The sequence below is a fragment of the Chroicocephalus ridibundus genome, chromosome 1 (assembly GCF_963924245.1).
Source record: "Chroicocephalus ridibundus chromosome 1, bChrRid1.1, whole genome shotgun sequence".
NCBI classification, from domain to species: Eukaryota; Metazoa; Chordata; class Aves; order Charadriiformes; family Laridae; genus Chroicocephalus; species Chroicocephalus ridibundus.
In genome coordinates, this window is record NC_086284.1 from 180,137,477 (window position 1) to 180,154,486 (window position 17,010).

At 38.6% G+C, this 17,010-nt stretch overlaps 1 protein-coding gene across 1 annotated transcript in view; it reads right to left on the bottom strand.

The window, feature by feature from the left end:
- TRHDE (thyrotropin releasing hormone degrading enzyme) overlaps positions 1 to 17,010 on the bottom strand; it is a 226,017-nt gene that overhangs the window by 92,869 nt on the left and 116,138 nt on the right. The window contains exon 7 of the mRNA XM_063322932.1: positions 5,975 to 6,040. Coding sequence (XP_063179002.1) covers positions 5,975 to 6,040 — 66 coding nt within the window. The remainder of the gene's footprint in view (positions 1 to 5,974; positions 6,041 to 17,010) is intronic.

A 17,010-nucleotide genomic window follows, 5' to 3' on the forward strand; every position in this document is an offset into this window, starting at 1 on the left:
GGTAAATTTTAACTTAAATTTCTGTGGGCCTAGATCTCCATTTGTAAAATGAAGCTAGCACCACCCCTTCCCTCCTCTCTCCCTCCCCCATAAACCCGCATAAGAGGTTTATGTCTTCTCTTCACTAACTGTTGGTGATGCACTCCGATACCATACTGGATGGCATTTAAGAAAATTATATACAGCAGTTAGGAACTGGGGCTACAAAGCAAATGAAGAGTATACCAAACTATTGAATAGAAGGACAATTCAGCTAGCGTGGTCCACTTTGTGAATTGAATCAGACATTGTCCTAGGTAGAAAACACTGGCCAATTGCATAATTAAAAATCCGGGTTAAGGTGCATACAAAAAAGGAAAAGAATGCAAAGATAAAATTAACTCCAGCATTTCTCAATAGCTGTACATTTGAATTATGCATCTTCAACAACATTTTTTCTTTAAACAGAAGCATTTTGCTATACATATAGTATACTCAAATCCTCTTGGAGCTAGATGAAGGACTTCCATTTGCAGTAGTGATATCCAAGTCTGGCCCTTACTATGCTGTACATCTTTAACACTTACAAAGGAAAAAAATACTGTGACACTGCAAATTACAGAAGTTCCTAATGTAAACTTTTACTGACCTACTTAAGTCATAGTGGAAAAAGCTACAGAAAAAGCCTGTAGCACTGAATTCATTTAACAAATGTAAACCTAAAACCCGGAGTGATGTAAATTAGAAGCAATGAGAAATGCTGAGGGGCCAGAAAAGGTGAAAGACGTTATCAATCTCGTATGACATGCAGTGTAGAAAACAGTGATGTCAGCTCCTATGAGACTTCCTATGACTTCCTATGTCCCGCTTTTAACATGCTCAAGTTATCTTGTTGACAACTGCCAGTAGAAGTAAGACAGTTTAAAAAATAAAGGGATCAGTAGCAACTAACTTAATAACAGGTCATAGCCAGTATGCCCATCGTGATACTTTGATGTTCACCAACGTCATAGGCTCTGTGCTCTTCTAAACCAGAGAAGGTGGGTGCAGAATTAGCTGAAAAGTACTTTACTCAACATCTACTAAATGCACCAGCAAGGTGAGTTGCAACACCAGAGGCACTTCAGCTGTAAAGATGCTCCTGCCTGTTGGCAAAAATTTCATCCTCCCACTGAGCAGAGGAAGGCTCCAGGTAGTTCCATGTGCACCGTTGATATGGGGACAATATTGCAGCTCATTGCTTCACCAAGCCTGATCCTAAGGCGCCTGATTTTTTTTTGTTTTTATGGAAAACTCTACTAAGAAGTCTCTAACGATGTCTCATTTTAAACAGCTAACTGTCGTAAATTGGGAATAAAGACATTATAAATAGGTATGATAAAATGGGTACACTGAAACCTGTTTAATATACTGTGTAAAACATAGACTATAAAACAATACTGAGAAAATAGACTAATACATTTCTTGTACTACTAGATTCTTGGACAAAAGTGTCAAACAATACGGAAAACAGCACATTAGAGCGTTATTTCACACCTAGAAAGTTTCTGATAGGGTTTCACATTGACTGCCACAACTGAAACAGAAGAGAGGAATACACAGAGGTGTCTAAAAAGCAGGAAATACTAAGCAATGTGGATGAAAGAAAGTCTAACTAGCCAGCTTTATGATAGTAAAAAGCGATTGAAATCTGAATCTTGCTGCATTTAACAGCCTGCACGTCACATTTCCCCAGATAGCTCCTCTGCAAGGTTGACCAATTTGTTTCAATACAGTGGCCACTCAACAGCACCAAAAAAAGACAGCGTATATCCAAAGCACTGTATGGAAATTCTTCTTCCAAATTTACAATGTGAAGCCTAAAGTACAAAAGCAGTTAATTTATCACAGAAGCAGAGATTCCTACAGTAACTAATTCAAACTGCTGATGATGCACTAAATCAGAGTGAGTGATGAACACATACATAGCAGCAAGTGAAGTTCAAACGGATACAGATCTATGTGATCAATGAGCTGCCATGTGGCAAATGAAATGCAGTGTTGACAAACGTACAGTAATAGAGATGAGGCTCCAAAATAATCAAACCAAATGTAAGAAAAATCTAAATAAACCAGTGCAGAAATGTCTCATTACAGAGCTGGAGGTGCCTCCTTATGCACATCTAAGTACCAGACCTTCAAATCACTGGGCTTTCTCTCTATTTTTAATATGAAAAAAAAATATGCCTTCCCATAAAGCAGTAAAACCTTCCAGGAAATGTAATACAGTGACACCGGTCATGTAAGCAACCATCTATTTCAAGCACACAGATTAGGAACAACAGCCTGCAGACGAAAATCTCACACAAATCTACTATTATATTGCATATTACTGCCCTGAGTGATGACTGAATGATAAAGCCAACTTAAGGCTTCTTCCTCTACCAATGTATGCAGTTCAGAAACATAATCAGAGCAAGCGGTGCTGACCAAGCCTCTTCATACTCTAATCACTGCCCTAGCTGATTAATGGCTTTTTGACTGAAAAGCAACACCACTTTGTAAGAGTACCGGCACTCAGTGACGTGCACCTCTTGAATTTCCCTAGAGCATAAGAAGCTTTGCACATCATGAAAGATATCAGGACTTTTAAAAAGAAAGAAATCACCTACTGTGAGAAGTAAGGGTTTATTAGACATTTTCTACAAAAATAATAGCTGTGACTTTCTTGTATGAAAGCGTTACCAGCTGTGGCTATTACTGTCATTATTCAGTTATTCATTACAGCCAATATAAATATGTTCTCTTTTGGTTTTTTCTATGGATTGCTATGTAAGAACAGGGAGAAAGTTCTGTCTTTGTTACCAAATCTCCTCTTTGAAAATGTCACACGGTTCAAGACATCATATGTCATTGAAGGGCTTCCAGAAAATCATACCTTCACTAGGTAGTCTCTTGGCTGCAGTTTTATTGTGGAACTTCCACACTATAATCCAATGGACTTTCACAGTATATTTACTGTAATAGGAACCAGCCAGTTATTCTTGACAGATATGAATCTCTCCAAAGCCATCTAGGCTGCAAAACTGAGAATCTCCACCATTTTACCTCGTTGCAGACTCCTCAACAGAACGGTTTGCTGAACTGTTAGAGATCATGTGCACCTTCCTACACTTGCTTCAGTTCATATTTATTGTTAAAGAATATCCAAACAAGAAGCCCCACTCTCTTTCATCAACTTTTTTCTTCTCCTTTTTAACACAATTGATTGTTTTCCTTGACATATAAGGGATTTTTCTGCCCTGGGCTATCTTGATCTGCCCTCCAAAAAGTCCACCTGCCGGGTGACAGCATGTAATTAGATTAAGAAAAAAGTGGTAAGGAACGAAAAAGGTAGCTATCCCATTTACTTCTTGCTCTAAATCTTATCTTTTCCTCTCCTTAATCCAAAGTTTAGCGTATTTGTTGTAGATTCTCTTATATAAAAGCTTTAATTCAGTAACTCTTAATTAGATGATGAATCATACCTTGATTTCGATGAAACCACAAACACTCAACGCAAACACAAAAAAAAGGTTACTCGTTATGGTTTATGCTAGTGTAATAAGACTACAGGAATATTCTTTTTTATCATCTGTGAAACACTAAGAACATACCTAATACACTAAAAACAACTGAAAAAACATTAATGTTATTAACACTGATGTGCTCCAGGTACTGGAGGCTAATGAAGGATACAGCAAATACGGTGAAGTGAAAGTCCTTCAGAACTCAGTTATTCAGCAAGCCATTAGAATGAGCCAGGAAGAATGAACCACCAAGTGCACTTTCAGAGTATTCCTTATTTGAAGAGATTTATAAATAGTAGTAATAAAAAATTGATTTTGCAGCTATCCTTGAGAAAGGCCATTTAGCTGAATGTTAGAATTCGACGATAAACCTGGATTCAAGGGAATACAATGCTAAATCCCAAGTAATGGTACCGTGGCTAAAGAGCCAAAAAGCCTAAAAAATGCATGATAGAAAGGGTAAATTAGTCCTCCAGTTCCCCTTATCATTAGCAAGGCTAGCCTCCCAGCTCTACAGTGCAGGAACACTATTTTGTTAGTTCTACAAAACACAAAGAATTAAATGATTGACAGACATTTCCAATTGTATACCTCGTAGCTTATGAACAAGCTTATCAACTTCATGTTTTATTTAGTTCAACTTGGAGACATACACATGGAAAAATCTCTACCTGGATTTCAAATAGATTTTATAAAAGAATAGAATATTATCTTCCTACTGAAATGATGCCAAGACTTTCACTAGTCAGATTTTCACAGTTAGATTTTTCATAGACTTTCATTAGCAAACAGAAGAGTTTCTATTTAGGGCAGAACTGGTGAAAAGCAGAAATAATAGGAAACCACTCAAATCAAAAAACAAAACTCCATTACAACTTTATGGTAATTATGATTATTTAATCCCTGCATAGTCCTATTCTTTGATCTGAACTTTTTTCCTACATTTATTTCAGGTCATTTTTCACACTGTTATTTCTCAGACAAATGTAGAAGAAAATAGAAAAAGGAGGTTTAAGATATATGTATTAAAACTTTCCCTTTTTGAAACCCTAAGTGAAATACTTTTTTTCCCAAAAAAGGTGCTACTGAATTTCTATATGAATGGATCTGTGCAGGCAAAACTGGCTGGCTGGAATACGGAGTTCGCTAGACTAAGAACAGAAGTCTTACTGGCTTAAACGAGATAAGGATTTTACCCTTGACATAAACAAGATTTTATGAAGGAAACTCTTGATTTCAAGATTTCTTATCTGGATAAGAAGATTAACTAACTGATCTGACCTGGTGTTGCAAAAAATGAGCCAGCTGGGTCCTGTGAAAAAGTTATCCTGCATATCTTGAATGTCCTATAAACTCTCCAAAAAGCTGTATTTCCCCAGCAGGTTTCCTTTCGTTGCCTGTTGCATGGAATGCACCTCTCCGATATAACCAATGCCTTTATTTAACTTTTGTTTTATATTTTATCTTCCAATTCATTTTGGTTAGAGGTAGAATTATCCTGTTAAAAAATGACCTGATCCCAGACGTAGTTTATTTAAATTTCAAAATGAAAAGCTTACTAAGAACAGATAAGATTGATTGCTCTTTCCATCTTAGCATAATTGTATTTCAGGTGAACATCAATTTACTTTAAAGGACACTTCTAAGTAGCAGGCTGCATCATACATAATTCATCAATCACAGCTGCCTGTAACATGATTTACTCAAGCAGATTTCAATGGAATAGAGGGAGTCACATTGTTTTTTATGCTTTTGCTTGTTTGTTTTTAAATAGTTTACGAAACACTCATTTGCGCTGAATTATTGCTGAAAAGAGTTCATCCTTGGTAATCAGCATGTTGAATTTCTTTCTCTTCGCACAGAAATGTTACCTCTTTAAATTTCTTTTAAAAGGCAGAGTGAGTTTTCAAAACATTGTTAAGGCAGAGAGCACTCTATGCTTATCAAAGGTAAAAATAAAGCTCAAGGATTTTGCTATGGGGGAAGGGAAGGCAAAACATTTATCTGAAAAGCATTACTAGTTTTATGGCTGTGTATTTCCCAGATGGCTTGACATCATGTGTTATTATTAGTTATACCCAGCACCCAAGTGTATTTGAAGAGAAGTAGCTCTTTCCTCAGCTATGCTTTCACACGGTTGCCACATAGATAAAGTGGCTTTTACATGGCAATCTACACCAAATGGACACAAAACTGTGGGCCAGTTAAAGTGCAATCGCTTCAGACACCAAGAAATGCAGGTGGAACTGGGGGCACCGCCTTCTGCGTTACACTACTCAGCATCTTCCATCACATTCAGTTTCAGGGACATGTTGGTGCCTCAGATGGTACTGAAGTAAAGAAACATTTCCACAAGTAGATGCAAATATAGTCTAAAAACAAAAGAGAGAGCAAGAGAAACTGCCAGAAATGCACACCTACACAAAGACAGAAACGCCTCTACTTACTTGTAAGCCCATTTGAAAAACAGAGTGACCCATAAAGTTGGCCAACATTCGAATTAGAGCTGCACCCTGTGGGAAATAATAGAGAAAAAAAAGAAGTTACCATTTTGCACATCAATATTATACAATAACAAGAATCTGAAGCAGGCATTTCCATCTTACATTACCATCTTAGAAACCTGTGATTAATATAATCTTTACTTGTGCTGGAATGAAAAAAAGAGAGACGATAAACGCAAATGCTTACAAGGAAAAGTGAGGAAGTAGACTGATATTGTTAATATCCTGCCCTGTATACTGAATAGGGTGCAGGTCATAAAACATTCTCTCTTCACCGCCGGAGCAGGGATGTGTCAGCTCCACAGCTGGTTGCCCCCAGCCCTTCTGCGCACTCAGCAGTACCGCACAGTTTTAAATGAGGGTAAAAAATAATGTCCATGCTTAATTCTACCACAGTGATTATTCATAATATTTTTACCTTCGTTATACTATTGTAAATCAGGATTTAGCAATCCTGCTTTCCTTTGTAAAAGCCTTGACGATCTGATCATCTGGAAGTGGATCATTTTCGTAAGAATTTTATAAGATGTGGATATACATATTTGACTTATAGTCAGCTTATTTCCCACACTGTCATGCAAAGAGGTAAGTGCTTGTATAACACTCTTTCTCTACTTATACCAGTTCTTATCCCTTTGCCCCTTCAGGCAAAGCAGAGAGATTTAAAAAATTTATTTTGTTTCACAGGTGATTCTAATTCTCAGTACTTACACCAAGAAACAGATATATACTTGCCGAGTAGCTTTCTTTAAGGCATCCCTTTTGTGTCTTCTCTCTCCCTCTCAGAACCACAATTGCTGTGTATTTTCCCCTTGCTCAAGTGTTCTATTTCAAGCAGAAATATCTTTGCAGATCTGATTTGATGATTTACCTATAATATCCCACTTTGCAATCCAATTTCAAGACAACCAGCCTTCCAATAGCATTGTTTAAATGTTATACTTAGTGCTGATCACTGTACCAGAGGGAGGACACTTTTGATCTAAAGTCAGGGAATCAAAGGCCACAAGAAAACATGATGGTAGAACTCAACAACCTCAGCGACAGATGTAGGTTCAGGAATAAGGCCAATGCTCAATTAGAAAATAAAAAAAAAAAAAGAAACATTTCACAGATTCAAAAACTCACAGGTTCTAAAGCCAAAAGGATTATTACAACAATGTAATCTGAATTCCTGCATGAATAGAGGTCAAACAGTAATTTAGGCAAAAACCCTATTGCTTCTCTTTACACAATAGCATCTATTTTAGGAAGATTCAAGAAAAGGAAAATGTTTCACAGTACTATGTAACTTGTCACAACTAATATTTACTCTCACAGTGAAAATATGCACCTTTTTACTAATTTGTACTTCTCTAGCTTCAGCTTTCAAAACATGATTTTATGTCTTTTCCTGCTAGATTAAAGTTCAGAATAGTTTTTGAATTTAACGGTTGTCCAATTTTTAGACCATTTTACGTGTTCTACTGATTTTTTTGTATAGTGACTATTTTTGAAGTACAGAAGGGATTAACTGTAATAACCAACAGTTGAAATAATTGCGTAAATCAAAAAGATTTGTAAATTATTAGTAAACTGTAAGAAAACACCACAAGTTCTTCACATAGGCAGCAACAACAAATAATATATAGCTAGCAAAACAACTGGAAAAAAAAAGAAAAAAAAGGTCATTAATTGAGGAGATGTTTGTAGTTGCTTATAAACTTTAACAGTGGATAAACCAAAAGATGGTGTTTGCATTATTAACACTATTAACACTATTTTTATGGTGGTACATAATCTTATCGGGAGACCAATCATGTCTGGAACACACAACAGCATAGAAAATAATTCCTATCAAAACAGATTATTGCCTGAACAGACAAGACCATAGGTCAGGAAGCATTATTACCCTTATTTTACTAGAGGAACAGAATAAGTAAAGTTCTCAGAGATGTTTAAGCAGATAAACAGCAGATGAACAGCAGATAAAAAAATGTAATAAACAGATAAATCCTATTTATCCTGTAAGTAAATTGGGCGGGGCAACCCAAAACATCTGTAGTGGAACCAAAAATATATAAAATATAAAAGAGATCAGCCTAAACCCTTAACAACAAGGACATTTTTCCACTCATCACACATCTCTTCTCCTACTCACTTGTTAGTATTCCAGGGTCCCCTTGTTTCTTTCTCACAGTTTAAATTTCACATAGTAGCAATGGACATATATTTATATAGGCACCTTAACTCTACTGATTTCTGTGAGAAGTAAGCAAGCAAATACCTTCATATGATCTTGCCCCATAGAGTCTTTTTCTATCCAGAGACCAAGAACCATCAGACACACATAAAAAAATTATAGAATTCCTCTGACAGGTAACACTTAGCCACACATTGGATGGAATTATGGTTTTAGACGGCAAACAAAACAAAAACGCAAGCAAAGACTAAGCAGGAGATCCAAGGCACAAAGACAGAACTACTCTCTCAGGATCCATCCCTTTTCACAGCTACTTTAGAAGTACTTTCTATCAATAAATTACCTTCAGGAAACCCAGACGTCCTACCCTACAGCTTCCAGAACTATATGCTTGTCCTGGTTCTGCCATCTTCCCCACACAGGGGAAGCAAATGCCTTCTTGACTTTTTAAGGGAAGAGAAGTGAGGAGGGAAGGGGAGGGAAAGGAAGGGAAGGGATTCTAAAGAAAAAGGGGAAAACAGAAAACAAGAGAACCTCGAGGAAAAAAACTGTCTTGAGGAGACAGGAGGAGACACAGGAGCAAATGAAGCCCTTGGTGTGGAGGCAAAATAAATGGGAGGAAGAAAAGGGAGGAAACCACTTACTTCACCTTTGTTGCACTTTGAGAGCAGGCAGAACAGAGAACAGTAATACGTTTGTACGAAGAGCAGAAGCAATGAATACATTCCCAGCTCTGGGAGGGAAAGGAAAAAGCAGCAAACGCTGGCCCTCTCACTGGATATGAAGAGAAATATGTCTGCAGGCAGAGGGTAGACAAAGTAACTAGCATAAGGAAGAGGGGCTTACTAAAAAGAGGAGCTTGGAAGATGACCCAAACTAGAGGGTCCCGGGAGGTAAAGAAGGTATGTACAGTAAGTTCAGTTACAGGAGTCATAGAATACATAGCCTTGGGGTCATCTGAATGGCCCAACGTGCTAGCATTTTCACTGCCTATCCACCTAGCAAGCAGTGAACTAGACAGAGTCCAGAGGCCCTATGCTTCCATACCTTCTGAAAGCTTCTCTGAACTAGACCTAAACCTACAGAAAAATCATAAATCACATCAAATCTTCCCTGCTGCAGAGGAAGCCCTTTGGAACCTGTCAGCATCGTTCCCTGAACAGCCTGACATGCAACCAATCTGCTCCCCACTTCACTCTCAGGGCCACTTCTGCTCTGCCAACATTTGTCCAACCAAGGGATGACATACAGAGCCTTAAGAAGTGAACCTGGCTCTCCTACAGGGCAAAATGGCTATTTATTGATAATTTAAGTGCTCTCCTCCAGGCAGTGGATGACTCAGTACCTTGTCAAGAGGTAAAACACATTGGTTTAACAGGTCTAGTGGAAAGCAATTCTATCTGACTCACCTTGTGTAAAATCCGACTCACCTTAATGCCATTGTACCCCATCTTAATAAAAGTCTACTCAGACAAATACACTAGATATTCAGTCAATTATTAATGGCACTACTTGGCTCTAGTGAAGCTCTGCACATTAGCAGATATCGTTAAGTGCTTTGTAAGACACTGATATCAATATCATGCAAATTAAAGGGAAACCGAGGCACATCATAGGGAAAACATTTGCTGAAGATCACCCAGCATGCTCCTCATACAACCTATGAAACAGCTGAAGCTTCCTCAGCCTCAGCACTGTGACTGCACTGCTACAGGAAAGGAAGGTAGAACATGTCAGTAGAGTAACTGACATCATCTGCCTGGACTTGTGCAAAGTATTTGACACTGTCCGCACAACATCCTTGTCTCCAAATTGGAGAGACATGGATTTGACAGATGGACCACTCAGTACCTAAGGAAGTGGCTGGACGGTCGCACTCAAAGAGTTGTCGTCAACGGCTCAATGTCCAAGTGGCGACCTGTGACAAGTAGCATTCCTCAGGGGTCAGTACTGGGACCGGTGCTGTTTAAGATCTCTGTTGGCGACATGGACAGTGGGATCGAGTGCACCCTCAGCAAGTTTGCCGATGACATCACACTCTGTGGAGAAGTCGACATGCTGAAGTGAAGGGATGCCATCCAGAGGGACCTGGACAGTCTTGGGAGGTAGGCCCATGCAAGCTTCATAAAATTCAACCAGGCCAAGTGCAAGGTCCTGCATGTGGGTCGGGGCAATCCCAAGCACAAATACAGGCTGGGCAGAGAATGCGTTGAGAGCAGCCCTGAGAAGGAGGACTTGGGGGTGTTGGTTGATGAGAAGCTCAACATAAGCCAGCAATGTGCACTCGCAGACCAGAAAGACAACTGTATCCCAGGAGGCATCAAAAGATGCATGGCCAGCAGGTCCAGGGAGGTGATTCTGCCCCTCTACTCTGCTCTCATGAGACCTTACCTGGAGTACTGCGTCCAGCTCTGGGGCCCCCAACATAAGTACGACATGGACCTGTTGGATTGAGTCCAGAGGAGAGCCATGAAAATGATCACAGGGCTGGAGCACCTCTTCTATGAAGACAGGCTGAGAGAGTTGGGGTTGTTCAGCTTGGAGAAGAGAAGGCTCCAAGGAGACCTTACTGTGGCCTTTCAGTACTTAAAGGGGACCTACAGGAAAGGTGGAGAGGGACTCTTTATCAGGGAGTGTAGTGATAGGACGAGGGTAATGGTTTTAAACTAAAAGGGGGTAGATTTAGATTAGATATTAGGAAGAAATTCTTTACTGCGAGGGTGGTGAGGCACTGGAACAGGTTGCCCAGAGCAGCTGTGGAGGCCCCATCCCTGGAGGTGTTCAAGGCCAGACTGGATGGGGCTCTAAGTAACCTGGTCTAGTGGATGGTGTAATTATCCATGGCAGGGGGGCTGGTGCCAGATGATCTTTAAGGTCCCTTCCAACCCAAACCATCCTATGATTCTATGATTCTACAAACATGTCAGCTACTGCATAGAAATTAACTGCATAGGGTAAAATTCTCCCGATCTGTTTTGGAGGTCTACTGTTTGGAGGTCCTTTTCTGCAAAGTAATCTTGGGAAAAGCAGTGCTTATGGTCAATTAGCCAACACTGGCTGAAGTGCTGTAACTTTATGCTCTTTCTTTCCCTAAAGAAACTTGTTTGCACACTCACATCATGATGAAGACCATCCTTCACTAAAATTAGGAGCAAAATTCCTTTATATGTGAGCTGAACTTGTCTTCAAAATCCACAAAATGCAGTCACAGTTAAGGCATTCAGTCTAATTCTCTCCATGCTAACATAAAATAACGTGATTGCAACCTTGATCTCAGATTAAATGAAACTAATTTTTAAAGACCCACTCCTGTATTTTATGATCCTATGGCATCACTTTAGGTCACAATTACTGTAAGTTAATTTAATTCTCTGACTTACTGAATGATCCAATTGTATTATACCTGAATTCTTAAATAAATTGTTTCACTTGCAACTTGCATCCTGTAATCCTTTCTTATACAAAAGAAAGTACCAAATGGAATTTCGTTTAACAGGAAAAAAAAGTCGGTCTTATGTATAAACCCACAAAAATATGATTACTGCATACAACACAGTACTGTTATACAGCCACACAGGAGGAGATACATCTGACTCAATGCAGGTATCTGTTATAGCATGTTTCTCCAATTACTTTAGTTTTTTAGACTTTCTTTCCAGCCAACGGACAGTACCAGTCACTTCTGGGTGCACTTTATCTCATCCTAAAGTAGACCTCCACACAGATCGGGAGAATTCTACCCTAAAAGCACCCATCTCATGTAATTCACTCCAAAAGTAGCCTTGGGTGACTAGTTTATATGTACATATCTACACGGCAGACATCTAAAATGAGGTGAGAAGAATTCACCTGCGTTGTCCAAAAAGGCCGTACAGAGACTGATTCCCCATTCTGTTACAAAAGTTCTGTACTAGTAAGCAGTTCCCAAGGACTTCTGAATTGTGGAGATACAAAACTGGTGTGACACCAGCCTTTTCTATATAGAGAGTTGAATAAAATTTAACAATTTCTCAGTTTATTCTACATTGTCACACTTTCGTATTAGAAAACCAGCAAAGGTTTGTATTCAAGAGAGGGCCCTGAAGACAGGGCAGCGTGCTTGCTAGCTGAAGGTGGATGTTCTGTACCGAGCAGATAGCAAAGAAAAGCACTTGAAATAATGACCTAGTGAAGCAGTTGCAGTGAAGGGAACAATATACAAAATCAGTAAACCAGCACATAGGATTATGCAGAAGCCAGGAGGCAAGGGCAAGGGGCTGCATGTGAAGAGATACAATTGAGCTGGAAGCTCATTCAGCGTTATCCTTTTAAGGACCAAAAATTACATCGGTATTCTAAAAAGTGCTCATGAGAGAAAAATGTCACCAACATAAAACAGAAACCATGAACTACAGCTGTCTCTTGTGAGGGTGAAATAATATATCATTTTGTAAATGTGCTGGAGTTGAGGAAGGAAAAGAGACCATAAAAGGCTAACCCAGAAAAAGCATCGCTCTTCCGTCCTTTCCCACCAAAACTTGCCATTTTTTTCCTAGAATATCAACTTATTTTTTCTTTTTGGTTCTGCTTTTGTGTGTTTTGTGGTTTTTGTTTCAACTGCAGGATTAAGACTCATCTGACCGAATGCAGATGCCTACATTGTAGCTATCTGATGCTTACTCAGTTGTATAAAGCTGAGCCAGCTGCCTTGACTCCCTTTAAAGGCAATGGAGAGAGAACCAAGCACTTCAGCTCGTCCTGATTCATCTCATCCAAAGACACGCATCTAAAATAGGTCAGATGAAGTATCTTCACCGATGATACAGGGAGGTTAGAGGATTAGCCAATTGCAGGAGTCTCCACAGTGTGAACATCCCAAGTGAGATGACATGAATCCCTCTGAAGATATTTTATCCTGCAATTTACAGAGTAACCTTAAACTTGTGCAAGCGTAAACAGTGCAAAAACACCTCCCTGGGTTTGCAAAGTCTGAGACAGCATCTTGCAGGCTCGTCTATCCATTTATCTCACGTAACAGCAAATATCAGTAACAATAATTACACAGACCTCAATATATCTCTTCTTCACTGAATGTGCACCTTGCCGTCCTTGTTTAGGAATGAAGGGTGTTTATTTTGTTTTAGTTCAGAACGATCCCTTTTGTGACACAAAAATTAAAATCAGGAAGTATCCTGGTATGAAAAACACCACTGTGGTATTCAAGGTGTAAGCAGGGAGTGAGCTGCTGAGGAGAGGAACACTGGACTACCAACAAAAATTACATAACTGAATTTCTAAAAAAAAAAAATCATTTGTCAATTTTCCACGACATCTCCACCCATCCATTTTGCTTCTTCTCTTCTCATTTAACAAAAAAAAACCCAAAGCAAAAAACCAACATTGAATACAGGTGATTAACACTCTTCTATTGTGCAGCAGTCAGTTCAAAGTCAGTCTTGATTAACATGTAATAGCACCGCTTGTTTTTTGAATAAAATGGGACACAGATAGGAGGCCTACAGTTGTTTATGCTGGTATCCCTGCAATTAAAGATTAGGGTTGCTTTCTCTCTAGCTACGTTAAATGTGAGTTAGTTCTATCTTCTACCTAAATTACACTAGATTTGATTCATAGTATTGGTAGAACTATTATTATCAATAATAACTTCTTATAATCATCTCAATTGATTAAAACAAGACTCAGACCACATATAGGCATTCACAAAAGTACCGTTCTTTCATAAAGAGCTCCTGATTTAAGATGAGAATCAATATATGAAGCTTGATGGCTACTAATAGACACCTGATATATACTAGTATTCTTTTTTTTTCATTAATCACTCACATCACACGCACATTAAATAGTTCCCTCCTTAAACTACTGACCCTGAGGTACAGGCAAAGTGCCTTGTCAAAGATTTTTTTTAAACCCAGTGTCTACTGACTCCACTCAAGAACTCCAGCTGGTTAGTGAGACAGAATCTCCCTTTGCAACAGTTATGTCCAGGGAAGACCAACATATTTATCCATGTGCTCAGTCATCTTATTCTTTATATCCTATAGAGTCACCAGCTCGACAGAGAAGGAAATCAAACTCATCATCCTATAGCCCACAGAACTTCCCCTGGTGCCCTTTCTGTACATTACGCCAGCAATTCCCTGGCACAGTGGCCATTTTTAAGGATGGTCTACGTCTCATTGCCAGAAATTCTGCAGCTCCACATCTGATTACCTTCAGAAGGTGCAGGTGGATGCCACGCAGCTCTGCAGACTTCCTAACAAATAATTCAGCTCTTCTAGTTACTGTGTTTCCCATATACCTACCTCAAATTGATAGATCCTGCAACCTATCTGTTACAAAGAATAAACTGTTCACGGGAATCAACCCATTCTTCAGCAGGAAAGTCAAATACAAAGAATTCATTGCGCTTCTCTGCTATATTCTTAAAAATCTGCACCCCCCTTTTACGCTTTGGCCATGATGTGGCCCCTCACACAGTAAAACAGTCATACCTGCTGCATACACTCAAGTCAGGGATGAGCTACCTTAGCAGAATCACTTAAGATCACACAAAAACTTTCAGATTTTGACTAATATGTTTTGAATAATGGCTGAAATGTATCTTCATGAAATGTGCTGGAGAAAGATTTTGTAGAACTGCAAATGTAATAAAAGCAGCATACGGGATGCTTTTTTTTCTCAAAAATGTTTAACATATTTTTACAGTAGTCTGTCAAATAGAAGCCTAAGGGTATTCACAATCAAATGGGTTCTTAAGTAAATGCGTATAATTTCATTTCAGTTCAAAGTTTCTGAATTCATTATTCTTTATTTCTCAAAATCTTAGATAATTCTGTGATTCTAAGTTCACTTCAAATATTAGAAAAACATGTTACCAAGTACTCACACTAAGAATGCACATTTGCACATTATTTTGTAATGTGAACACTAGCCAAAAACTAATATCCAAGTCACGTTTTCCAAAACAATCATTCTTTGTTGGTACTAAGCAACCACAGCTGGATGCCCCATGAAATTTAGCTTATTGGGAAAAACACAGCATGAATTAAAGTGAAAGAACAATGTACATCAAACACATAGCAAAAATATGACATTTAAAAAAGAACTCTTACATAAAATCAAAAAAAACCAAAATGGAATCTGTTAAATCCTAGAGAAATTTAACACAAAAAAATATGTTTTGACTAAGTCACATCTGCAGAATTTGCTCAAATGTACATACAGAATAGTGTATATATGTGTAAATTAATTATTTAAAAACTTGGTCAACTGAGCTGCTGTGTTACACTACATGGAGTGCACTGAATTAACTGAATTGTTACCCTCAGCACATTAAAGAAGAGGACCAAGAGATGGGAGAAGTCTGGCTGCAACGTCTGTTGAGCAACTGCTGTGACCTTAAGCAAATCAATGGGCATCCCGTAGTCCCCCTGTAAGAACTGAAAACTGAGCAACCACTTTCAAATCCAGGCGCTGCATTTAAACCGTGATTCCTTAAGCAAACATATTCACCATACACTCCTGCTTTTTTCCTTTTTCCCCAAGAGGAGAAGTCCAACTCCTCAGCTCCCACTCGGACGGTCATGCTGAAATGTATTTTGCCTTTGTCATCTGAACCATCTTTCATGGTATGTGGCTTTACCCTGATGGTCGTGGGACAGGAGTGTTCTGTTCATGCCATCAGTTACAACACGGTACCGTGGCAGACTCCTGAGAGACCTCTGCTAAAGTCCTTCTATTGAGCTGGTAGAGCAGAGATAATTGCAAAGTTTTCTCTGGAATTCTTCAGCTGCCTCTATCCAAAATATCTCATCCCTGGGAACTGCAGAAGTACTCGCTGACAAATTCTTTTCAGGGAATTAATTAGACTGTATCATGAGTCACCAGCACTAAATCCCTCATTCATTTTCAGAAACTGAGCGCTGTAATACACCAGCTTGGCTATTTTCTGTATTCTCCAACGGCACTTCCAAATACTACAAGAAAAATGAAGCTTAATGCATGTGAATTTGATGAGTGTGAATGCTTCCTTATTTGATTAGGATAACAGAATGTATTTGTTAAAACGCATAAACATGTGCCTATGTCTCCCTATGGCACAAATATAAAATGTTCAAATGAATTCCTAGAGGCTTTCCCTTTGGAAAACGCACGTAAAAGCCATGAGAAAAAGTAAGGAAGGAGATAGGCATATGCAGACTACACAGCATACTAGTACAAAATGTGACAATATGAGCCTAATCATTCCTGAAGTTCTTAGACCAGGCCATCATTTAGCGGCACACAGAAGTACCTCAAACACATAAGCAACCCGACTTAAATTCCACAGCTCACACACAATAAAACTAAGCACGTACTTGGCTGAATTTGGGTCTCACTGGTTTCCCTGCACTTCATAATAAATTGTTAAAAAGGGACTACGTTCATTAAAAGCAGTCAAAAAACCCTATCCCTACTTGATTTTAACAATACAGACTAGAAAAAAAAAAATCAGTCATTTAATTTATTTTCTTTACTTTTTAAAGTAATGCAGAATTTCCAGCCGATATTTGCTCACCAAGCAGTGCACACCCACAAGTTAATGTGTGGTGATACTCAGCAATAAAACCAGGATATATTTTAATAAAAAAAATTAAACTTACACTATTTCTAAAACTTTACTTACAGTGTGGTATGTTTAAAATCAGCAAATATACCTATAAACCTGTAATGTACTGTGCTAAATCATCAAAAATGCATAAAGGCATCTTATGTTGTTTTTATAGGTTTTAAGGCCATTTATCTGATGCCAAAACAT